Consider the following 23,413-nt stretch of genomic DNA (forward strand, 5'->3'; position numbering starts at 1 on the left):
TTTTTTTTTTTTTTTTTAAGAGTCCTTTTCAAATGGATGGATAATCTGAGTCTCTATCCTCTCTACCCTGTGTTCCCCTTCACATGTCTCTCCACTTCACCACACATTAAAGATGCGGCCAATTGGGGGTTTACATTTTAATTCATTTTGTTAGCACTTACAGGTGGGCTCCACTTTTAATGTGTGGTGAAGAAACGTGAGGAAAGCATAAACTGTCCATCAGGAGAAGTTTGATACATTCTCACTGAAGTGGATCATGATTCGGATAATTGAGTCGATTGTTTTTGACTCGGATGACTCGTTTTAAATTGACTCGGCCAGGTAGTATCCAGAGACGTTTTACGTGGGTCCCAAATCTTAGAATTCGAACGTTGGTGGAGATCCCTGTTACCCATAAAGAAATCATGAAAAGGGTTCCCCGTTTTCTCCAACGGTCATCTCGTTGCTTGTCTATACCATATCTCCGTTCTCAAATCCCAAAAACGAAACCCTCGTTCTCCTCTCTGCAAAAAGCTCTGGATTTTACTCCTTCGACCTTCGTATTACTCCGACTACTTAAATCCTTGCTTCTTTTTCGTTTCTTTCTTCTTTTCAAGGTAAATCTCACGAAAAGCTAATTCCTTACAATCATCAAGGGCTGATTTTTACACATTTCCGAGGAGAAAGTGATGGAGACGCCTATCAACAACAACCCTTCCATTCATTCTGAGAACTGTACTCCCACTTACGGCACTCCACCACCCCACCATGGATCGCAAGATTCCGCCAAGGTAGGAACGCATAAGCTCACGCCGGATCCACTTAAAGTCCCAGAGGCACTCAAGTACGAAGAGAGGTACTCTCAGATCATCCTGCAAATTGGGCTAATCATGAAGATAATGGGTTCGTTCTTTTTTCTTGGTTTGTTTTTGTTTCAATACTTTAATCTCTTTTGCTTACTTGCAGGTATAAGAGCCCAACTGACTTTATGATGTCCCCTGTTTCCAAGGGTCTTCTAGCCAGAGGCAGGAAGATGGGGGCACACTTGCCACCAGCTGAATATCCACTCAAGGTAAATGGCATTAAGGTTTAATCTTAACTGGGTTGTTGGGATCTTCTTTGTTCTTGAATTTGTTTAGTTCACCCAGTTTGCTCGTTGTTGCAGATTCAGAATCCCTGTTTTCAAGACGCTAGACTCCCTCAAATATGAGTACTGACATCGGCAGTAAGCTTCACCAGATGGATTCTTGGCCTCTATGAATCTTCAAGCCCATAAAATGTTGTAGAAGTACTTGTTCAAAAAGAAATTGTTCCGAGTATAATATGCAATGAAAAGACTTGCTTTTTCTTTTTCTTACTTTTTCTTAACACACCAGCATTCATTTTGGCCCTCCCTCTAATTTTTTAACTCACGGTGTCCAGCTGCAATGGGAAGGAACTCGTGAAGATCAAGAAAATTAATTTTTGGCCATTTGGTTCCTCCTAGGTACTCCAGCTTTAAAATTAATGGCAGAATCACTGATCATATGTATAAATGCTTCCATTTCTTTCAACATTATTTACTTATGAAGGCCATATAAGCTGTAGCATCTTAGTAATGGATCCAGTGAGAACATCAAAGATCACCAACCTTTCCTTTCTTATTCAGTTAATTGTGATCCAGGTCAATAAAAGCTACAGAAGATTACAGATTACTTTCTTGAAACCAACCCTCTTCCCCCCCCCCCCCCCCCTGTCTCTCTCTCTCTCTCTCTTTGCTTATCTTTTCTTCTTTTTTTCTTTCCAGGTAACTTACAATTTTTTTTCTTTTTTGGGTCTGGAATTCGAAATATGAAGAACATGGTTTGCTCCCAAATAGGGTTTGCTATGATTTTGGTAAAGGCATTCCACTTAAAAATGATTTGAAGAGTAGAAGTGCTGCTCTGGGTTTGAAAAGTGGCACTTCATGACCTGCACCCCTCACTGTTGCAAAGGTTAGACCTTCATATATTTCAGTCCAACCTCCCACCTTCAAAATAGCATAACCAGGAATTCTCTTAGATAAGCAGTTAGCATAAAAGAAAAGGCATTACAGTCATTTTTCATACCTGTTTCTTCACGTACCATGGATACCATGGAATTTTGATTCTCAACTTAAGCTGAGCAAGGGAGAACCTGGTTGCAGTAACTGGCACCACAGAGTCGACGTCACCACTGTAATTAATGTGCAGTTTTATAGGAAAAGATTAATTAGTACAGAACAAAGACTGATCAAGTAGGAAATATTCAGAATTTTGGAAACTGCAAATGCAGTAGATAGCAACCTGTACACCCAAATTCTCAAACCACCAGCAATCATCTCCTTGTAGATTGGCAGAATTGATATTGCTGTGTCATTCCAATTTCGATTTAGAATCTCACTGCAAATAAAGGGGAACTTATTAGAATTAAATCACTTGCTAATGGATTAGAATAGTGCATGAAAATTGCATTCAGAATGGGTAACAAAGGGTTAGTGGTTACCTGCAAGCAGTCCATTTATAAGGGATTTTAGTTGTATTAGCATGGAGGGCTTTCTGCACGTCTGCCCTGTTGTAATAAATCTCGGCATATTTTTCTGTACAAGGATCATATCCTGAAATCTGCCTGAAAATCTGACATTGAAAAAATGTCAAGAAGCAAAGAATGTCAAAGATGCCAATGAATTCAGACAGAGCTTCTACCAAAGAAAATAAAATGAAGAATTTAGGTAAAAAAACCAGTATCATGGATGATCAGTATTTAATGACTTTAGTTTTTTGTTTACAAGTATTTTGTATAATACCCGATGATGTTGATGAGGCAAATGCATGACCCTGCGGGTAGCACCAGTACTACCATCTGAATTGTTACATGGAGGTGCATATATGTTGTATTGATCAATGTTTCCAAACTCCTTATCCATGGCATATGAATATGTTGATTCACACTCATTTGATTCCTTTTCTTGACGAAAATCACATTTGTTGAGCAACTGTCTATATGTTTCATCAGAGATCATGGCATGGCTCCACCAGTAGGCCACTGTTCCAAGTCCATCATAGTAGCTGTCTGTAACTGCATTGCCAACCTACAAGGCAATATAGTAGATCTTCTGTTAAGATCAAGTAAGATAACCCAATAAATAGTAACATACCACTTGGGCGTCCAACTCCAAAGCTTAAGCTACTACAAACAATCCTGGGTAGCTTGGACTAAACCCAAACAGTCTTCTTCTTCTCCGCCTAAACAGGCAGGCTCTGAGGGTGGTCAGATTCAAACTTCTCAAGCACCAACTCGTGCTGAACAAGGCCTGACCCGAAAAACAGGCACTCACAGTTGCAATGGACTGATGTCATAATGTAACATCTCAAGTGGAAAGAAGGAAGGTAGAAAGATTACCATTATCCCTTTAAGATTGATAGGATATTTGGTCCTTGAATTATATGTCATAATCGCTTTGGCCAATTGAGGGACATAATGCCCAGCATAGCTCTCTCCGGTCAAATAAATCTCTCGCTGTTTGTATCGTGGAAACCGGTCCAACCATCGGATAATGAAATCCAGTGAGTCCCTTGCTGAATCACATTCATCAACTAGATCATCATCATACACTAGTACAGTAACAAATGAGTTACCTAAACGGCTCTTTATTTAGGAGATAAAGCTTAGAACATTATAGAAATAATAAAGGTAGAACAAAACCAACAAAGTCATCAAAACCACTTCATTAGTTGGGCCAATTTGAACATGCCTAAGAATTGATAGTAATGATGATGTTGATCTAGGTTAATTACCAAATAACAATGATGTTTAAACTAGGCTTTGATTATAATTTTCTGATTTCACAGCAAAAGAATGAGAATTCAAGGTAGGGTAGACAATTTGTTAGACCAAGAACCAAGAGCCATTTTGATCTGAGATCTCTAGGTTGCACATTGTAGCTCATCCAGGAGAGGTCCATAAACTGGACAGCCCAAGTTGGTGAACTGATCTCCCGTCAAAGTAGAGGTATTTGTTCCCCTCCAAGCTTCTCTACCACCCAATGAGAGTGAGGCCCATCTCTAAGTACTGATAAAATTAATCAGAGGTGGGTGGGTCTCACATGAGCCCCACCTTTATTGTGTGATCACGATGCCAAGAGGGGAGCACAACATACCTCTTCCCTGACTGGGAGATGGTCCAAACTCGATGCTTTCACCCCCCACAAAGTCAAGAACTTCAGACAGGACATGATTAGTTCTCCCCACCACCACCTCCACCACCACCACCCCCACATAGCCATCACCATCACCATCATCACCACTAGTACCACTAGAACTGAAGATATAAACAGTGATTTCCACAATCGATATACCCTACGCATGGTTCATTTGTTGGGTCCATTCTCTACTTTCTTGGGGTTCATATTTGTGGGACTTTTAATCATCAAATTAGCCGTCCAACTAAAAGATCATTGAGAATATGCAGAAGCATCCAAGAGAAACACAAACATTTCGAGCAAAAACAATATCTGGGTGAATTGATTTTTGACATATATATACCAGTACGCAGATCGCCTGTGTCAAAGAGATCAGATGATTTGTTGGTGTAAGAGAAGCCGACGCCGGCCGGAGTTTCAAGGAACAGAAGGTTGGCTATGGTGTTCCATGAGAACTTATTGAGGTACATACTTGAGCCAGTCTTGTTGAGTCTGAATGGACCTATCTCCTCTGAAGCTCCATACGCAATTGAAGAGCAGCCAGGCCCTGTAGATAGAGGGTGTTTGCCACCAAAATTCACATTTTTCAAACTAATAATCATTGAATCAACAATAAAAACCCAGAAAATCAATATTGATTATCCATTAGAAGGGTAAAAAAAAAATTTACAAGCTTGCATACAGAAAGATGGGACCCCACCTCACTGAAATTATCCGAACACTGATAAGGCTGCAACTCATATTAAATTGCAGTAAATGAGATCTATCCTAGGTTGCTTTCATTGCATTCAAGTCTTGTAGTTGCTCTCTCTAACTTCAGAAGAGCTAGAGAGAGAGAAGGGTTGATGGGTGTGAGTCTAGTTTACCAACCTGGAAGATATCAAATACCCAATAATGAAAAAAAAAATAAAAGAATTTACAGAAATTAAGATTAGGAAACAAGGAGGCTACATATATACCTCCCTCTATCCCTCTATCTCTCTCTCTCTCTCTCTCTCCCTTATTATTGTATTGCTTCTAATGTTTGTCGTTATGTTCTCTGTATGTAATGATTTTGGCAACTTGGAAGTAAAATAATCCCAAAACCCAGTACGCTTTTGAACCTTTCTGGAACAAAGGAGTAGACTGACACAGAAGGGAAAGTTGAAGAAGATCAAAAGGTTGACATGAGGACAACAAAAACAGAATCACTAAAAAATAATTTTATATATGTTTGTTCTTGTTAATCATGTTCCTGCCTGTACTGCATGTGACGTTCCCATTTTATTTTTCTTGTTCACTCTCCAGGCACTTATTAGATGAAGTGAAAACCCACATCAAAATATTCAAAACTCTAGGACCCCCTCCTCCTCCTGTATCTCCTACACACCCGCTAACACTCAGACACAGAGAGAGAGAGAGAGAGAGAGAGAACTGACCTCCATTGAGCCAAATGACCAAAGGTTTGGATTCAGGGTGAAGAACAGCCTCAGTGAGCCAATAGAAGAGAGCTCTGCCAGCAACTTCATTCACAGTGACATAGCCAGAGTACTGCAGAAATGAGACTTTGGGCTGCCCTGGAAGTCTAGTTATTCGGTCAGCTTCTGCTTCTGCTGCTTCTTTTTGTGCTACTTTATGACTTGCAGCCACTGATAGAAGAAGGTATGTACAGACCATGAACACAAGTAGCACTTCTCTCTTCACCACAGCCATGGCCATGGCCATGGTGAGTCCAACACTCCGAGTAGAAGAAGATGAAGCAGTGAGATGGGGGCATACACCACCCAGTCCAGTTGAACTATAACTAGTAGTAGCCGTCTGTCTTCTGCAAAATGCTCTATTTTCGATGAAATAAATAGCATGTAAAGAGAGACTGAGGAAGAGAGAGAGAGAGAGAGAGAGAGAGAGAGAGAGAGAAGAGAGAGGCCTTTTGGAAATTTCAATTTTTAAATGATAGATAGAATTTTCTTTCTCATTTTTTTATTAGTGGAATGGGTCACATGGACTCTCACGCCCTTGTTTCAGTCCTTCAATCCTCCATTAATTCCTCTTGTATTTATGTGCTCCGAGCTTTGACTAGTGACTAACTTTCCTTAACTACTCTACTCTACTCTCTCTCCCTCTCTCTCCCTCTCTCTCTCTTTTGGTTTAGTCTTGTCTGTGTTTTGTATTTGGATAATCTTGTGATAATGAATTGTTAAAAGTGGTTAGGTGAAATGTTTGTCAGTACTCCATATGGGAATAAGGGATTCTTCTTCAGTTTCAGTCTTTCTTTAAAGACCCTTTACGTGCACGCGAGGAAGAGGCCCAGAGGGAAGAAGGGGATGCCATTGATTTCTTCCTTAAATAACATACACCGTGAGCCAATGGTTATGATGGCCATAATTCCATTTTGCTTCCCTTATTTCCCTCTAATGACTCTTCCCCAGTTCCCTCACTTTGCTTCTCCTCAATTATATAATCTGCAAGTAGCAAAAAACCTTTCCTCTGAAAGAAAAGAGAGGAAATAAGAAGAAAAAACTGAAAATGAAAGAGACCCTCCTCAAAGTAAAGAGACATAATCAATATGAATCATGACTTATTCTGAGAAGATCAATATTACTAGCCCACCAACTCTTGAGCAGCAGAAAAGAGTTACCAAATGCTGGGCTTTCTTCTTTTTCCTCATTTGTTGGTTTACAACCATACACGATATGTGAAGTTTATCCAAAATGAAGTAGTGGTCCTCCTTCATATCAACCATTATCACTGTCCTGTTTTTGTATATGGTAGACACTAATATTATTTACTGAACCTAGTTGTATCACTAGCTAGAACTGTAGGAGAAGAGTAATTGTAGCATTTATAGCTAGCAGTGGACAGACTATATACCAGAGTGTTCAAGGTAAGTGATGCAACAGGGGGTAGGTCTGACCGCTTCTCATCACCATTAATGAGTCAAAAAGCCCATATAGAAAACCTGCAACAGCTTTGAAAACTTGATGTGCTTCATTTAATGTGGTAATCAGTTTTTGACTCATCATTCAAACGGAAAGAGATCAATCTTCTTTTGTATCTCAAAGTTACCAATTTTTATTTTCTTCTATCTTGTATGTCACGCATTGCTTACAAAGTAAAGGCTCCTAGCTACCCATACCCATTTGGCCATGCATCTCCTGCACGGATCGCCACGCACCACCACGCCCACTTCAGCCTTTCTACTGAGTGGTAACTCGTGATGTCTAGCTACCTGGGCGTTCATTATCTTATATTTCAGCTCTCATTTCCTGATAGTCTTATTCCTGTGCAGGTGATCAGATGCTTGAGTGAGATTGTTTCCCCCACCATATATGCTAAAAAAGAAAGAGATTATATCATCTGATATATGTGTGGTGGCCCATGAAATGATATATTCAGATCCCATGGCTATTTACTTACAACAAATGTGTAAGATGGGAAAATGATTTAAAATACATTTGCCAAGATATCTTTCGTATGAATCTTCTTTCTGCTTTCACTGGTCATCATGCTTGTGAGGAAGGATTATAGCACATAAATAATCGATAACAGATAAGAAACAAAGATGTAGTTTGCACACGCACTTGATAGCAATTGTGGTGTTTACAGTCCTATTGCCATCGAGAGATCTTGGGTTCTGATTCGTATCTTCTCTTCCCCTTACCTAACCTAAAAACACAAACATGTCCACACGTATACAACACAAAATTGTCTACTCTCATGTATGGGTTTTGTTTTTTGGTAAACATGTATGGGTGTTAGTGTGTGAAATGTAAAGGGAAATGATTTCTACTTTAGAATAAGGAACTCATTTGGATTGTGATTGGTCAAGGACAGGTATATGCTACTCAGACAGTAATAAAAGGTCTTTTAATTTGCTTTTCTCTTCTCTTTTTGTGAGAAAAGTTCCTTTGCTTTTAATCTGAGAAACACTGAAAGAGCCTTGCACCCTATAGCAGCTTTAACAGAAGGAAGATTAAACTTTTAAGCTCACAAGATGCCATGGGTTCTGTATAGAACTGCAGAAATGATGAACTCTGACCTGTAAAACTTTTTCCATGTTTCTGTCCTTGAGCAAGCATTACTGTCTCCATAATAAAGAAAGCTTGGAGAAACTCTCTTCAATCAGAAATGTTGTGTGTTCCAGGCATGGAGTTCTTAGAGACAGTCAAGGGAAAATGCTTCTTTGTTTCTATGAAGGGTTTGGTCATCAACTAGAATTGCTAGCAGAAGCCACCGTCATAAGAAAGAGCTAGTTTGGGCTTCAACACTTGGAATCTCACAATTTGTTAAAAGAGATAACTGGGACATCAAAGACTTGCTCAAGCATCTTAAAATGATGCTAGGCCTTTTGATTAATGGTGTTTCTCTCATAGGGAAACAATTTAGAAGATCAACTTGCAAATGACGAAGCAATCTCTCAAGTTTCTTTAAGTTGCATCTCTCAAGTTTCTTTGAGTCTGGATCTGCGACCCCAACACTTCCTGACCACAAAAACCCGTGGGGCCACTTGTGAAAAACACTTTTTGGGAAAAAAACAAATACAAAAAAAATAAAACTTTTGCACCAGTGGGACCCACTAGTTTTTGTGTTCAGGAAGCCATGGGGAGATGATCCGGATACAGTTTCTTATGCTACTAATCAAATCCCAACCCCTTTTTTTTGTTGGTTATATATATATGACCAAGAATTTTGCATTTGGGTCCATAGCTCATGTTCGAACCCGGTTGGGCCCTAAAATTATTATTATATTAATGTTATAAAAAACTAATTTCTCCACAAAGTTTTAGTTTTCAACCAAAACCAAAGGATCATGAATGTTTTCTTTTTTTTAAAGCTGACGTTCATTCCGGTCAGCTTGCGCGCACCTTGATTACATCCTCGGGGGAGATGTTATTTGCAATGGTCGAACCCATGACCTCTCCACTGAGAAGCATGGATCTCTACCGACTTTGCATTCGCAAAAAAAAAAAAAAAAAAAAAATCCATGAATGCCGAAATAGAACTAATTTTTTAAGTTAAGGATCCATGAACCCAAACGTTTAATAAGGGTAAGACTTTAGAAACTCACCAAGTTGATTTAATATAATTATAATTATAATAATAATAGATATATTCAACTTTGGAAATTCCAATTTGGCAGGTTGACTCTTGACCAGAGATTACGTTTTCCCTCAGGCACCAAAGCGCAAAAATTTGGAAGACGCTTCATCTTTAAAATGTAGAACATGAGGGGCAAACCTCAAGAAAGTCCAGTTTCAATCATCAATGGCTGATTTTTGTAGGTTTCCAATGGAGAAAGAGATTGAAACGCCTTTAAAGGACGAGCTTGACGACCAATCTCAAAACTGTAATTCCGCTCACAGAGCTCCACTGCCACATCATGCATCTATAAGGGATAAGAGAACCCAAAATTCCAGCAGCAGAAAGCACAAGCTTACGCCAGAGCTCATTAAGATCCCTGAAGCATTGAAGTATCAAGAAAGGTGCTCAGGTCATTCTATACAAATTGATGTATTCATGAAAATAATGGATTTTTGTGCTTCTTTGTTTCTATACTTAACTTATCACTTGCAGATACAAGAGCCCAACTGATTTTATGATGTCCCCTGTTTCCAAGGACCTCCTAGCCAGAAGCAGGAAAACAGTAGGACACTTACCACCGGCTAAAAATCCTCTAAAGGTAAAAGCTTCTTGAATGAACACATGATCTCAGCTTATTTTAGGGTCTAAGGGTCCCTACAGTTGATTCTCAATCAAATAACTTGAGAATACTGTTTTTCAATTTGTGATATCCTGTTTTCTCATTGCAGCAGCTTTTTGATGCAGGACAGCCTCAAATCTGAGTATTCCCATCATCAATAAGCAGAATAATATGGATTAATCTGTCATCCATGAAATTCAGTAGCTGTTCTACTTCTTGAAGCATGTATTCCAAGTATCAGTGTTGTTGAGAAGCTTGCTTTCAATGATCATGATCTGACAAAGTTGCAAAAGATTAGATCATGAAAAGCAGTATTGATGTGTGACATAATTTGTTAGACTCCTATAGTTACCAAATTTCACATCATGTTGCTCAAACTAGACTGTATTCTTCAGGCAAAGACTATAAATATACAGTCCTACAATTTATAATTTGATTTTCAGATCCTCTTGTAGGATACTTTTTCAGTTTTCACACCAGAATGGACATGGATCACCAAAAAGGTAAATCACTCAAGAACAAACCACCCCCCCCCCCCCCCAAAAAAAAAAGTTCTTCTCTAGGTATATATGGCTATGCAGTGGCCCACAGAAAACAGTGGGTGGTGTGTCAAACCTGAATGGTGTTCACACATTGACCTACTGTATCATTCAACTATACTGTAAAATGGATCAATGGTTTATTCAAGGAGACAAATAAAAAAGAGGAACCAGTCAAGCTCAATAATTATCATCATCTGACCTCAATCTCAGCAATTAATTTTCAGTGTAATATGTGGAAGGTAACATGTGTACTACGGCACCAAGTTGTACAAACCTTTGAATCTTTGATCCAACTGGGGAACAATGATTATAAGGAATTTCCTAAATTTCGTGCACCTTATTCAGGTGAATACTTAAAAAAACACACTTTCCCCTGGACTGAATCCAGCATATATTCTGACTCCTCACACATTTTATAGGCACTACACACAATTCTTTGCAAGCAAAGACTCTGCACTTCAAGAACTGGCTGCATACTTGTAGCATACTTGTATCATACATATTCACACCCTTCCATGTGCTGTAAAATATAAAACATTTATCTGAATTGAGCAGTTACGTTAATTAAAGATTCGAAGATAGACTGCATTTTGGGAACCGACAACATAGGCAGATAATAAGGCATTTACAATCAATCTTACTACTGACCACAGATTACACAAAATGGGACAGGCTTTATCAAATAGTATTTTTCTCACTCCAACCTAACTTCATACCACTGCACTGAACCGAGTTCACCATCAATATCAAGTTCACAGACAGACTTTACAAGGTGAGTAACAGCATCATCAATACTTCTAAATCTTGCAAGGTCAGGAGGCAAAGCATTGCCAGGCCAATTTTCAAGCCAACCTTTTAACCTGGCTTTCAACTCTTCTTCTGAAACAAACTCCTCACTCTTCCCAGGTTCCATCAGAACATAAGTATCTGTCTGTGAATAGGCTCTTCTCCTCCTTGCAGCACAAATCTGCTAACATATTCCAGTCAATGAAAAAGTATGCTGGCATCAGCTGAATATGTATTTGGGATGGATGATGAAAATGCAGTGTTTATAAGTGGCATTTGCATGTCATGTTGACTGATAATCCTTTTTCTTTTTTTTTGGAGCACATATATTAGAAAACCCCAAAGGGGAGAAAAAGGAGAAGAATGTGCAAAGTGGGGGAGAGAGAAGAGAATGGGAGGGTGGGGCGGCCTGCAATCTGCTAGATGGAGGAGGTCACACCAATGTTCCTGTACCTCAGGATGTCCAAAATATGGGAATGGGAAGCAACTGTAGTTAGGAGGAAACATCAAAGGAGATGGCTTTCCAAATCGAATCTAGACTTGGAGGTCCATCTCCTAAGGTTGTGCTCCCACCATAAATGAGACTACAACACCAAATACCAATTGACTAGAAGTGTCACAAATGGAAGAGCCAGAGAAAGATCTTAACAACCACAACCAATCTCAAGCAAAGCAATAAGAGCATAAGCAGGGCCAAATGAGCTTCATTAAACAAGCATTATTGTAGTCCCAGATTCTACGGATACCGAGACCATCTTCAGATTTGGGAAGGCAAACCACAGGCCAACTAATGGGACGAAGGAAGTGGGAAGTCTCTTTGCCCCTCTAGAGGAGGGCCTCAATGGATCTAATGGTGGCTTTAGGGAGAGAGAAAATTCCACATCAGTAGAGGTGGCATGACAGAAGAGCCGATTTGATTTGGATAGCCCTTCCAAAGCTAGAGACATTTACGAATAAGATTGAGCATTGGAGTGTAGTGGCGGCTGGTAAGCCTATCTGGGATGAGAGGAAGACCTAGACAAATCATAGGGAGAGAACGAAGGGAGACAAACACCCATAAGGTGCAAGAAGGAAACCTTAACATGGTTCAAGGCACTTGCCAAGAAAAGATGAATTTTTTGGAGATATATGCAACGACTAGAGGGTGACTGAAGATGGAGATAGAGGAGTGGGAGGTCTTAGAGAAAATAATCACGTCATTTGTAAACGCAAGGTAGGTCACATTGAGGGATTTACATTTAGGGAGAGGGAGATGAGGTGTTGGTTAGTATTGAATTGGATGATTATAGAGAAAACTTCAAAAGGAACAGAAAATAGGAACTGAGAGAGAAGGCAACCCTAACAGGTTCCCACTTTAAGAAACTGGCAGGGGAACCATTAGTGATAGCAGAGACGAAGGAGGTGGAGATGCAAGCTTTAACCCAACTGACATCGAAGAGACTTAAAAGTCCTTGTGGATGTCAATTTTCAAGAGGGCAATGGGGGAGTGCGACTTGTGGTCCACCTCTGTCATGACCCTAGTTTTCACAAGCTTGGTGGGGCCCACATTACGGACATTCAACTAGGGCACGTGACAGTTCATCTCTTTATCAACCTGTTTATAACCACTAAAACAATAAATGCTAAACTAAACATTTCCAAGAACAAAAACAGACAACCTATTTGACAGTTTGACTTATAAACATATGTATACAGTCCAAAATCTTGTTATGTTTACATTTGAGCTTTCAACAGTATCTAGTTAGAAGTACATACAGTCTTAAAGGAATATATACATCTACAGTCCAGTTAAACAAACATCAGTTGCAACAAAAAGACAAAGAGTTTCCATCTTCTATTTTAAATGCATTGCCAGGTGGCAGCACCCTTGCCCTTGTCATATATGTGAGGACCTATCAACATTTACAATAGTGAGCTTTGCAGCCCAGTAAGCAATATAGACAACCATGTAAGCAAGTTAGGCAATTCATCATGCATCCATTAACACATCAAAATCATATAGCATTATGCATTTCAATTTTCCTTTCATTTATTTTCATCTCTGTTATCTAGCATTATAGTCTTGAGCCTAAGCAAATCCAGAGGATGCACATTTCTCTTCACCACCGGAGTGGCTTCTATCCATTCACCACCGAAGCTATTCAGATAGATATGTAAATGTATTTGAATGCAGGGGAGGTACCTATATAACCCCATGATTTTCTAATCTAAACAGACACTGTAGCGAACAAATTAGAATAAAACAGCGACTTCCAGATTGTTTCAGATTTATTTTTCGCCCTACCTTACCTTGAATGATCACATGGAGATGAGCATTATAGCTCGAGCTTCAAATCCTCCTTTTCTTCGCAAAGGTAATGAAGAATGTAAGGAGTGACTCGAACAAAAGCCACCCGCACTCCAAAGATCGTTACATGAGATCTCAACTTCTTCAGAGCAGTTGCCTTGTCCGGCTTCCGAGAAAACGCACCCAAAAACATCCTTCCGTTCTTCCTTCGACCGAAATGCATGATATATTTTATATAAAATTTATTTTATTCATTCACTTATACAATTTATGGAAATGCATGATATATTGCTTTATGAATGGAATTGAAATGCATGGGATCGGATGACAGCTTAATGACTTGATTGAACTACTTGAATTTGAATGCTGATAATATTCTTGAACTGTTAATCATAAATTTTAAATTATGCTTATGCTAGTTAAATTCAGGATCATGCATGTTTTCTTATTTAAATGATGGGATTGTATGAATTGTATTACGTCTTATTCAGATAAGGCTAAGTGATAATTGAAATGCAAAAGGTACACTGAAATGGACAAGGTATAATAATGCAATACTGAAATTGAATATAAAGAAATAAATAAAATGTAATGGCTTCTGTAAGTCCTGGTACTTAATGTACCCAAATGGGAGGGCATGAAGCAAGATTGAAAAGTGGAAAGATTTAGTCTGTGCCAATGGCAATCCATGAAGTGTACAAGGCCTTGTGCCGAGAAGCGACTTCGGTGGTGAATGGATAGAAGCCACTTTGGTGGTGAATGGATAGAAGCCACTCTAGTGGTGAAAAGATAGAAGCCACTCCAGAGGTGAAGAAATAGAAGCCACTTCGGTGGTGAAGAGAAATGTGCATCCTCTGGATTTGCTTAGGCTCAAGACTATAATGTCAAATAACAAAGATGAAAATAAATGAAAGGAAAATTAAAATACATAATGCTATATGACTTTGATGTGTTAATGGATGCATGATGAATTTCCTAAATTGCTTACATGATTGTCTATATTGCTTACTAGCTGCAAAACTCACTATTGTAAATGTTGACAAATCCTCACATATATGACAAGGGCAAGGGTGCTGCCACCTAACAATGCATTTAAAATAGAAGATGGAAACTCTTTGTCTTTTTGTTGCAATTGATGTTTGTTTAACTGGACTGTGGATGTATATATTCCTTTGAGACTATATGTACTTAACTACATACTGTTGAAAGCTCAAATGTAGACATAACAGGATTTTGGACCGTATACATATGTTTATAAGTCAAACTATCAAATAGGTTGTCTGTTTTCGTCCATGGAAATGTTTAGTTTAGCATTTTTTGTTTTAGTGGTTATAAACAGGTTGATAAAGAGAGGAACTGTCATGTGCCCTAGTTGAATGTCCGTAATGTGGGCCGCACCAAGCCTTTGAAAACTGGGGTCGTGAAAGAGGTGCCTTAATCAATCAATCTTGACATGAAGAAGGGTATTGACAGCAGTGCTTCTACTTGATTGGAGGGAATAGAAATTGTCCAAGGGACGTTGCAGAAATCTAGTGTTTTGCACCTGCAACCTTAAGTTTAAAATAAAGTGGCTTTTGGAATTTCACAATGGTGATCAAAAATGTTTGAACTCCTTCCAATTGTATTTAAGGTTGTGATTGGTTATTATAAATGCACCAGTTTGCTAGACAACCTCAATTATCAAAAAGTAGCACTAGGTCTCACAGCCAAGTCAAGATTCGTTAAGAATAAGCACCACATTATTTGAACCCAACAAAAAACACACATTATACTGAACAAATGTGAATAAGCAAAATGATGCAAGGTCAGAAGCTCTACAAAGAGCATGAGAACTATCTAAAGTTACCATATTCTTCTTTTGTGTCCGCACTGTCAGCAATGTGGAATTGGAATGAGCCAAACAACCCATAAAACCGGAAAGAGCAACAGGCTTTGACCAAGAAAATGGCATCTGAGCAAAGTGTTGACATAATTGTTTACCTAAAAAGAAAGCAATAAGACATTGCTTCTAGTGAGAAAATCAGGAAATACAAAATAAATACAAAAAAGGATAAATTTTCTGATAAAACTATGAACTGAATTAGAATATAAGGTATATGCTGATCCAGATTGACAAAGAAAAATGAAGATCTTTATAACAATGTGAACCCAATAGAATTGTGGATGAGCTTAACAACTTGTCATTTATCTTAGCTAATCAAGTTGTTTAGCAAGATTATGAGCACAAGGAAAATGCCAGATAAAAAAATAAGCATTGTAATTCTGATTAAATAGTTCCGATGTGTAACAACTAACAACTAGAGAGAGGCACAAAATATATTGTCATAATATAAAGTTGTGCGAGTGAGTTATCGAACCCCAACTAACACAGAATAACTAACAAGGATCCATGTAGCCAAACTGACTTAATTGGGACAAGGCTAATTTTTTGTTGGCATTGGCTGACCCACAAGGAAATGATGGCTTCCATGGTTAGTGACCCAAATTATCAACTCAGCTTAAGAAGCATCAAACAAAAAACTGGAGAAAGGAGCATGGGCGAATTTTAAACTCTACAATCCCTGGGAAGAAACTTCTTCCTTTCAATTCCAGTTCCAACTGAGTATAAGGGGCTAAGAAGTTAATGCAATCTTTGTCTCTGGACGTATCAACCCTTATTCTATAGCATTCTTTGACGCAATCTTTGTCTCTGGACGTTTCCACCCTCGTTCTATAGCATTCTTTGATTCATATTTAAAATCGACCTCAATTATCAATGTCAAATGGTTGGTTTTAAATCCGCGAAACTTAAATATCTTGCAGGACTACGCCTTCAATTCATGGACTACAAAAAAACTTTGGCAGAAACTCCTAAAAGTAACCTAACCGATGGTGCGTTTAATAAATCTCTGTCTCCCTATAAATAGTCTACCATAAACCCAATTCATTTTCTAGCTTCAGTAGATTTCCACTGAGGATTCAACAAAAATAAGTCTTAATAATTAACGAAACATCAGAAATCAAGACTTAAAAAACAAGAAACCGATGCTCTACGGGAAAAAATGTCATTTATTAGGTATATAGTTACGAAAAATATCAACCCGATAACAGAACAGAACATTCACAATTATAAAATTACCACCAAAGCTGTGAAGCACACTGCTGAGGATAAGTTCCATCGTCGAAGTCATAGCCTTTGCAGCTTCAGCAATTTCACAAATTTAATGCGGAAAAATCATAACCAAAGCAGAGCAAGAATCCCAGTAGAACGCATTATCAACCAAAAACAAGCTAATCTTGATGTAGGGCTGGACAAGTGACACTGGAACATGAACCGTTCTGTTATCCTGTATTCAACTATTCCTCTTCTTCTTACCAAAAAAACAAAAACTATTCCTCTTCTTCGTATTCGAGATTACGAAACTACCCCTGGAGACCCTATGGTTCGGAACAGAACCACCGGTGCCAGGACCCAATACTAATAATATCCTCGACTTTAAGGGTGTGTTTGGATCCAAGCTAATTAAATTTTCCAACATGACAAAAGTATCCTTAAGGCTGCGTTTGTTTGCTGGAATAAAGGTGGGGTGGGAAAATTCTTGAAAAATGTGTAAATTTCTTACTTTTCCTTTAAATCCTAAAATGGTAGAGTGTTTGGTTGCTTGGGGTGGGAAAGTGGGAAACAAGGTTCCTTGAATCAAGGAACCTTGTCTGCTGATGTGGCAGTTCAACTTTCCCACCCCATGCTATTTTAAAACCCCACATATTTGGTGGGATTTTATGGGAAAGTTGGGAAAAGTAAAAAAGTGGGACCCACCTGATCACTTTTCCACAAAACCCTTTCCTTTCCTTTTCTTCTCCCTCACCCCACTACATGTGGGACCCACATGTTTTTTTTTCCCATCCCTTTTTTCCCACCCCACCTTTGCAAACAAACACAGCCTAAATGAAAAAACCTACACTCAACTCATTTTCGTAGTCCACTACCTGTCTACAACCACTCTTTTTCCTTATTATTACATCTTGTACATGATTTTTATTCTTTCACGAATGTTTTTCGTTTTCTTTTCCTTATCCATCTTATTCCCTTAGGACGTTGGAGTCCAAAATCACTACTCCCATTGTTAGACTTTCTCAACCACATATTTCGGGCCCACTGTTGATCTAAAATATTTCATTAATATCATATGTGGAGAGTGTAAATCATCTTCCTTAGCGGGTAGCAGTGTAGCACTATGTGCTTCCTCAACAGCATTACAACTACAAATTATGTGCAGTCCACAAGTAAAAAATTAAAAAATAAATAAAATAAATTTCATCACCCTAACCTTGTGGACCCCCTATAATTCGTAGTCAACAACTGTTGAGGGAGACGATCTAGATTCATATGTGAACTCCACATAAAATGTGTAGTGAAAAAGTTTAAAAAGAAAAATGATGATTCCCTAAATCAATGTCGCCTATAATTGTGAGGGAATTGCTAGGCTTTTCAGCGAGTAGGACCAGGAGGTGATCCATACTCTAGGATGTAGGGGTATTATTGAAAATGGATAAATAAAGCCTAATTAATAATTAAAATTAATGAAATTAGCAACAAGGGTTTGATTATTAAGTTAAGTAACTCAAGGGATAGCATTAATGTTGCGATAACTCGAGGGTAGGGATGTAAAATGGATAAAATTGAATCCACATTCGTTTAGGGGTATCCGAATCTGTCAAATTACTAATAGGATGCAGATATGGTATACCCTTTCTTTTGTTTTTTTGTTTGGTTATTATCCATTCGATAAAATGATCAAACTAAATTACTTATTTTAGATTTATTTTTATAAATTTTCTTATATGTAATATGTGACTATTTTTCTAGATTTTATACTAAAATCTATTAAAGTTGCTATTATTAAATTTAAAACCTAGCCTTCACATTCATGCCAATTTAGAATAATATACTTAAGAAAATAATATACTTAAGAAAATAAAATGGTAGTCAATTTTTGACTACTTATAAAATGGTAAAGACGTAAATAAGTAGTCAAAAATTCATATTCATGCCAATTTAGAATAATATACTTAAGAAAATAATTATTTGATTATTATCCGAATCCGACTAAATCCACCAGTAAAATATTATCCAAATCCTTTCAAATATCATAGGATGCGGACATGGTATTACCACTATCCTATCCGAATCTTGTTCAACTACACCCCTACTTAGGGGTGGTGTTGGAATTTTCCCTAAAGAGAGAGACTAAGAAAGAGTCCGACCAAGTTAAACCGGTTCGCTCGGATACAATGATATTGGTTCGAGTACTTAAACAAGAGTCCAAAAATATGGGTTTAGTTAGGACTGGCGAAGACGGAAGATAAGGAGTAAAAAATGTCGTTAGTAATGGCGCGAAAGACCAACTAGAGATAGTTATCGAGGTCGCGGGCAAACCGCCGCAATCGTTGGTGAGCCTTCAGCTCCCATGGTAACTTCTATGACCGAAAACCCTAGTTCTTCCCATTCTAGTCTTCTTCCTTCTGTTACTTTCACCTTTTTTTCTCCCTCCAACAGAAGAAGAAGACGAAGCAACGGAAAAAAGATAACCCACGAACAACACCATCTCTAACCAGATTCTAGTCAGAAAATTTCAACTCACAAGACCCTTAATCAAAGGTATCTATCCATCTATCCATCTATATATTAAATAACTCACACGACCTTCCATTTTGAATTCATTTCTCTTGAAAAGTTTACCGTGTCCAATCTCATTACTCTTCAACTTTGTTCAGCCTGAATTCGTTTAGGTTTTGATTGAGTTGGGAAGTGGGGATCAATCATCGTTACTGCTATTTCTTGGGCAATTCTATGCATACAGGTGGGCTGTTCTTGGGCAATTTTGATTCAAGCGGGTGGATTTTGATATATTGGCGAAAGACAAGATTTCTGATTGATTTGAGTAAGTTCTCTATTTGGCACATTTCTTATTGTTGTTGATTTATTGATTGAAATCACTACTGTTTGGGTTTATTAGCTGACAGGAAATGTCTCAACACAAGTTAATTGTCTGAACCCCGAAGATCAACAGTGCTCATGGTAAAAGTTATTTAAAGATTGAGCTATCTGCTTGCACTGAAACCTGTGTACGAATCAAGAAATTGAAGAGAGCAAATCGTGATCACATACGCCCATTGTTTGACTAGTTAGAGTGCTCTTTAAATCACAAATTCCCTTCTTCAAATGACAAATCTTATTGTACCCAAGGCCGATTAAACAGAAGTTGTAAGCTTTCTTTTATTTTGTTCCCCTTCTCTAGCACAACATTCATATTATTGAAGGAGTTAAAATCTTTGATTAGTGCACTCTGAAAAAGTGCTAGACAGTGACTAACTATTAGAGAATGATTTAGTGGTAAGTTAACCTCAAGTCGTTTTGAAACCTCTCTTATACCTGACTCAGAGAACTTTTAGGAATTCAGAAAACTTCTTAATTCACCACCTTGGTTACAACTTACAACAAGATGCACCCTTTTCCAAATGGCCTAATTGAAAGTAGTTTGACTCAGATTGTCGCTTCGTGGTGTTTCTTTATCTGCATGTGCATTAGCAGGACCAATTATCTTTTACATTTTGTTCTAGTGTGACTTGGTGATGGTTGTATATCACTTACGAATTCTGGAATGTGTGCTATACACATTTTTCGTGATGATAATCATCACTTTTTAGTCTGAATGAGTTATATGGCTTTGTGGCTTCACTGATGCAGTTAAATCTGAAAATCACTAAAGGTAGCATGATATCCGTGATGAGATGACATAGGAGGCTGGAGGCTTGCATCTGATAAGTTAGGTACAATAATGGAATCTGGACATCAGTGTGATAGTAGAAAGCATTCGAATGATATTACTGCAATGGATAAAAATGCGAACTCTCCCTTGTCATCTCCCTTGTCAAACACTTCATTGGATGATTTCCTCCGTGTGGATGGAAGTTGTGTTGCCAAACTTGACAAGGATGCTCTGTTATCTTCGAAGGATTTTTCTAGCAACCAATCTCCAAAACCTGTGGAACTTTCTGATCAGGGGTCACAAACCAATTCAGTCCCAATGGAAGCTATTATAATTTCTCCAGATTCTTCAAGCTTGGATGGTTTGTCAGTGACACAATCCCCTAAAATCCAAGTGATGGATAGATCTGAAGAACCTGAGCCGTATAGAATTCCAGCTTCTGTATTTGCAAGAAGTCAGTCTACGGCTCCAATGGAATGGAGTGTTGCTTCCAACGAGTCATTGTTTAGCATCCATGTTGGAAATAATAGTTTCTCCAAAGACCAGATTTTTCTGATGGGCAGGTCAGGAGAGCTGGGGAAGTCAGGAGAGCTGGGGAAGTCAGGAGAGTTGCTGAACTTTCCAAACTTTCCAGTTGACCCAGCCCCAGTTAACATGGGAGAAGATGCAAAAGAGAGTATGGAATCAAGGGGAGACTTGGGTGTAAATGAAGCAGCCACTGAAAATGTGCAGGAGACTCTGAGGGTAGCTGCAGTAGATCACAATACACAGAAGATGCCTCTTGCTAATGGGGTCCATCATTGCTCTAGCCATTCACGCCGATCTGATGGGAGTGGAGTCAGCATCAGTTCTTTTGCATTTCCAATGTAAGTAAAATCACTTTTTTCCTATGTTGGCACGTACATTTTCAATCATCTAACAAGCACGAGGTGAGGGGGGGGGGATTCTACATTGGTTCATGGTCAATTATGATGTATGTGCATGTTTACATAGTTGCACTGTATGGTGATTTATGTGCTTGTAAGGTACAGTATGGATGTATTTATATGTTCTGATATACATATATTTATAGTTTGTTTGCACACTAGGTGTTTATTTTTCTTTTCATGAGTCTAGGAATGATTGTATCCTTTGTGCAAATTAATATAAAGACTCCTCACATCTTTTTGTGTATGGGGAATGTGCCCTTTGTGTGTTAGGGGTGTCAATTTGGAGGCCAAGCCAAAAAGACAGTCAAATAACTGAAAAAACTGGAAGCATACTGACTGAACTCAATTTTGATTTTAGGAAAACTCCAATATCAATTTTTTTTTCTTCTCTTTTTCCCTTCCCTCCTTTCTGTTTTTCTTTTCAGTCTGGGCTGATGAGACCAATCATATTGACCAAAACTGAAAAATAAATGCTAAAGGTGCTTGGTCAGCCCAACTAAGACTGAAACAAACCGAATAGACCGTTTGATACACCTACTTTGTGTGTTGCAGAAAGAAGAGGTGTGCATGGCCATTCTGCTACTGTACATGGCCATTCTGCCACTGTTGTAACGGCAGTTGGTCTTGCTGCCAATGTTGTAAATGTAGTTGGACTTGCTGCAACTGTTGTAGTTGTATTCGGGCTTGCTTCCACTGTTGTAACCGTAAACGAGTCAACTCCTGTTCTTGTGCATCTTCCATGTATGCTCCTCACTCTCTACCTATTCTGTCATATACCTTATGCTGTTCCCTATGTGTCATTCATTCATTAAGAAAACTTAATTTGTCCATATTTCAAATTTCTGAATATAATATAATTATTATTTCATTTTTTTGGAAAACTTTCTTACGTCATTTCTTTCATTAGCCAACAAATTTAAGGTGATTTGATCCTATGATTGGATTTCTGGAATAGTTATTTTCATGAATGATTCCCACCTCCTATTAAGGTCTTAAGATCCTTTCAGTCCAATCACAGGGTCAGATCCCATAGATTAAGAGGTAGATGAACGCAGACTCAGTCCATAAATAACTCTCAATTATCTTTCTGACATAATTACATGCTAGTATAGTCATTAGTTTTCATTTCTGTTCACGTTAACCATCTGACTTATCCAGCTAATTCATATTTGTTCTTTGTAGATTGACAGAAGGAGGAAAAAGTAGTGATTCTGGGAAGCCAGAGTCTGAGCAGCAATTACATAAACCACCACAACCACAGCCACAACCACAACCACAACCACAACCACAACCGCAGCCACAGGCACAACAACAGCCACTGACGCCAAGGACAAGACCAAATGATGCAGGAGGAAAGCCTTTTTCTTGTTTCTCTTGTTGTCCAACCTGTTGTTGAGACAGACAGTTTCTCATTTGCTCCCCATAAATGAAAATCCTGAGTGACTTCACCTCCTTAACAACTGGTCCCTTCATATCCCTAAAGGTTCTTAGTGCTGTCAAATTAGACTTCTTTAAGTGTTTCACTTGGTCTAACGATGAAGGCTTGTCGCTGCAGTTCTTCTTTTCGATAGCCACTCTAAGCCCTTGATCTGTGGATATGTAGTTATCTTTATCTGTCTTTGGGTACAGATGTAGTCTGCCCTCTCCTTACATGTTCATTTCAGTTGTTCATGGAAACAGACTTTTGGTGCTGATGCCGGCAGGATGTGGAGATAGATGGGATGGCATGGTTGAAGATTCTCCATACACATTTATGTATGATGGTGGTGGCAATAGGCACAGACTGGTATCTGATTAGTGTTGTTTTGTAAACTGCATGTGAATTGTATTCTCTGTACGTGATTTCTGTTTTTGTTGTTGTAAATGTTGTTGTATATTGGTACATACACTCACTCACCCATTGTTAAATGATTTTGTAGTCAGTGAACCTTTGAAAGTGTCCAGTTCATGTATACAGCATCATCAAGATTGAATGTAAACAAAGTGAAAATAATAACTGGTTGGAGCTTGACATTATTGATAGCTGTTTTAAGTGGTTGCTTATGTTCTCCTCTGTGTAGCATCTCTGATGCATTTCCAATCAGCCTACCAGCTTCCCTTCCCCTTCTTCTTCCAAGGTTGCTTTCTAGTAAATTGTAGTGGAAGGTAAACTTTACAAAAGAATTCAACAATTTCATATACCAAAAAGCCCAAATTTATAGTCAGCTGGTTTCGGGAGGATTGCATTTGCATACAAAGTAACATGATAATTGACCGATACGAC

At 38.4% G+C, this 23,413-nt stretch overlaps 5 protein-coding genes across 8 annotated transcripts; 3 read left to right on the forward strand and 2 right to left on the reverse strand.

The window, feature by feature from the left end:
* Positions 1 to 426: 426 nt before the first annotated feature.
* On the forward strand, positions 427 to 1,683 carry LOC149020812 (uncharacterized). Its single transcript, XM_089149020.1, has 3 exons — positions 427 to 835; positions 946 to 1,051; positions 1,145 to 1,683. The coding sequence occupies exons 1-3, from the start codon at positions 669 to 671 to the stop codon at positions 1,187 to 1,189; spliced, it is 318 nt and encodes a 105-aa protein (XP_089005146.1). The 5' UTR covers positions 427 to 668; the 3' UTR covers positions 1,190 to 1,683.
* A 33-nt stretch (positions 1,684 to 1,716) lies between these two features.
* Positions 1,717 to 5,980, reverse strand: LOC149020813 (serine carboxypeptidase-like 25). Its single transcript, XM_089149021.1, has 8 exons — positions 5,596 to 5,980; positions 4,521 to 4,724; positions 3,379 to 3,554; positions 2,783 to 3,067; positions 2,482 to 2,612; positions 2,283 to 2,378; positions 2,067 to 2,172; positions 1,717 to 1,987 (listed from the first exon to the last, which is right to left on the reverse strand). The coding sequence occupies exons 1-8, from the start codon at positions 5,879 to 5,881 to the stop codon at positions 1,844 to 1,846; spliced, it is 1,428 nt and encodes a 475-aa protein (XP_089005147.1). The 5' UTR covers positions 5,882 to 5,980; the 3' UTR covers positions 1,717 to 1,843.
* A 3,435-nt stretch (positions 5,981 to 9,415) lies between these two features.
* LOC149020814 (uncharacterized) lies at positions 9,416 to 10,273 on the forward strand. 2 transcript variants are annotated; one of them, XR_016172251.1, is made up of 3 exons: positions 9,416 to 9,639; positions 9,731 to 9,836; positions 9,988 to 10,273. XR_016172251.1 is itself a non-coding variant. In XM_089149029.1 (3 exons), the coding sequence occupies exons 1-3, from the start codon at positions 9,422 to 9,424 to the stop codon at positions 10,016 to 10,018; spliced, it is 360 nt and encodes a 119-aa protein (XP_089005155.1). In that variant the 5' UTR covers positions 9,416 to 9,421; the 3' UTR covers positions 10,019 to 10,273. The 2 variants fall into 2 exon arrangements, 1 of the variants encoding a protein (XP_089005155.1); XM_089149029.1 differs by having other exon boundaries at positions 9,983 to 10,273.
* A 644-nt stretch (positions 10,274 to 10,917) lies between these two features.
* Positions 10,918 to 16,793, reverse strand: CRR7 (chlororespiratory reduction 7). Of its 2 annotated transcripts, none has more exons than XM_089149028.1 (3): positions 16,591 to 16,793; positions 15,319 to 15,452; positions 10,918 to 11,366 (listed from the first exon to the last, which is right to left on the reverse strand). In XM_089149028.1, the coding sequence occupies exons 1-3, from the start codon at positions 16,640 to 16,642 to the stop codon at positions 11,094 to 11,096; spliced, it is 459 nt and encodes a 152-aa protein (XP_089005154.1). In that variant the 5' UTR covers positions 16,643 to 16,793; the 3' UTR covers positions 10,918 to 11,093. The 2 variants fall into 2 exon arrangements, with proteins under 2 accessions (XP_089005154.1, XP_089005153.1); XM_089149027.1 differs by having other exon boundaries at positions 10,918 to 11,369.
* Positions 16,794 to 18,824: 2,031 nt separating this feature from the next.
* LOC149020816 (uncharacterized) lies at positions 18,825 to 23,156 on the forward strand. Of its 2 annotated transcripts, XM_089149024.1 has the most exons (6): positions 18,825 to 18,922; positions 19,009 to 19,110; positions 19,227 to 19,393; positions 20,200 to 21,087; positions 21,703 to 21,891; positions 22,333 to 23,156. In XM_089149024.1, exons 4-6 carry the CDS (start codon positions 20,291 to 20,293, stop codon positions 22,544 to 22,546), a joined length of 1,200 nt encoding a protein of 399 aa, XP_089005150.1. In that variant the 5' UTR covers positions 18,825 to 18,922; positions 19,009 to 19,110; positions 19,227 to 19,393; positions 20,200 to 20,290; the 3' UTR covers positions 22,547 to 23,156. The 2 variants fall into 2 exon arrangements, with proteins under 2 accessions (XP_089005150.1, XP_089005151.1); XM_089149025.1 differs by lacking the exon at positions 21,703 to 21,891 and having other exon boundaries at positions 18,838 to 19,110.
* The last annotated feature ends 257 nt before the right edge of the window (positions 23,157 to 23,413 follow it).

Source organism: Hakea prostrata, chromosome 3, assembly GCF_041222555.1.
Source record: "Hakea prostrata isolate BN-2017 chromosome 3, UWA_Hpros_2, whole genome shotgun sequence".
Taxonomy (NCBI): Eukaryota; Viridiplantae; Streptophyta; class Magnoliopsida; order Proteales; family Proteaceae; genus Hakea; species Hakea prostrata.

Excerpts from the sequence above, each read along its gene's own strand:
- LOC149020813 (XM_089149021.1), bottom strand. The coding sequence starts at position 5,881 with ATGGCCATGGCCATGGCTGTGGTGAAGAGAGAAGTGCTACTTGTGTTC. Across the intron at positions 4,725-5,595 it reads GGTCATTTGGCTCAATGGAG|GGCCTGGCTGCTCTTCAATT; the intron begins GTCAGTTCTCTC and ends CTCTATCTACAG. Across the intron at positions 2,173-2,282 it reads TTGAGAATTTGGGTGTACAG|TGGTGACGTCGACTCTGTGG; the intron begins GTTGCTATCTAC and ends CATTAATTACAG.
- LOC149020812 (XM_089149020.1), top strand. The coding sequence starts at position 669 with ATGGAGACGCCTATCAACAACAACCCTTCCATTCATTCTGAGAACTGT. Across the intron at positions 836-945 it reads GCACTCAAGTACGAAGAGAG|GTATAAGAGCCCAACTGACT; the intron begins GTACTCTCAGAT and ends GCTTACTTGCAG. Across the intron at positions 1,052-1,144 it reads CAGCTGAATATCCACTCAAG|ATTCAGAATCCCTGTTTTCA; the intron begins GTAAATGGCATT and ends TCGTTGTTGCAG.
- CRR7 (XM_089149027.1), bottom strand. The coding sequence starts at position 16,642 with ATGACTTCGACGATGGAACTTATCCTCAGCAGTGTGCTTCACAGCTTT. Across the intron at positions 15,453-16,590 it reads TGTGCTTCACAGCTTTGGTG|GTAAACAATTATGTCAACAC; the intron begins GTAATTTTATAA and ends CTTTCTTTTTAG. Across the intron at positions 11,370-15,318 it reads GGACACAAAAGAAGAATATG|CAGATTTGTGCTGCAAGGAG; the intron begins GTAACTTTAGAT and ends GGAATATGTTAG.
- LOC149020814 (XM_089149029.1), top strand. The coding sequence starts at position 9,422 with ATGGCTGATTTTTGTAGGTTTCCAATGGAGAAAGAGATTGAAACGCCT. Across the intron at positions 9,640-9,730 it reads GCATTGAAGTATCAAGAAAG|ATACAAGAGCCCAACTGATT; the intron begins GTGCTCAGGTCA and ends TATCACTTGCAG. Across the intron at positions 9,837-9,982 it reads CGGCTAAAAATCCTCTAAAG|GACAGCCTCAAATCTGAGTA; the intron begins GTAAAAGCTTCT and ends TTTTTGATGCAG.
- LOC149020816 (XM_089149024.1), top strand. The coding sequence starts at position 20,291 with ATGGAATCTGGACATCAGTGTGATAGTAGAAAGCATTCGAATGATATT. Across the intron at positions 21,088-21,702 it reads AGTTCTTTTGCATTTCCAAT|AAAGAAGAGGTGTGCATGGC; the intron begins GTAAGTAAAATC and ends TGTGTGTTGCAG. Across the intron at positions 21,892-22,332 it reads TGTTCTTGTGCATCTTCCAT|ATTGACAGAAGGAGGAAAAA; the intron begins GTATGCTCCTCA and ends TGTTCTTTGTAG.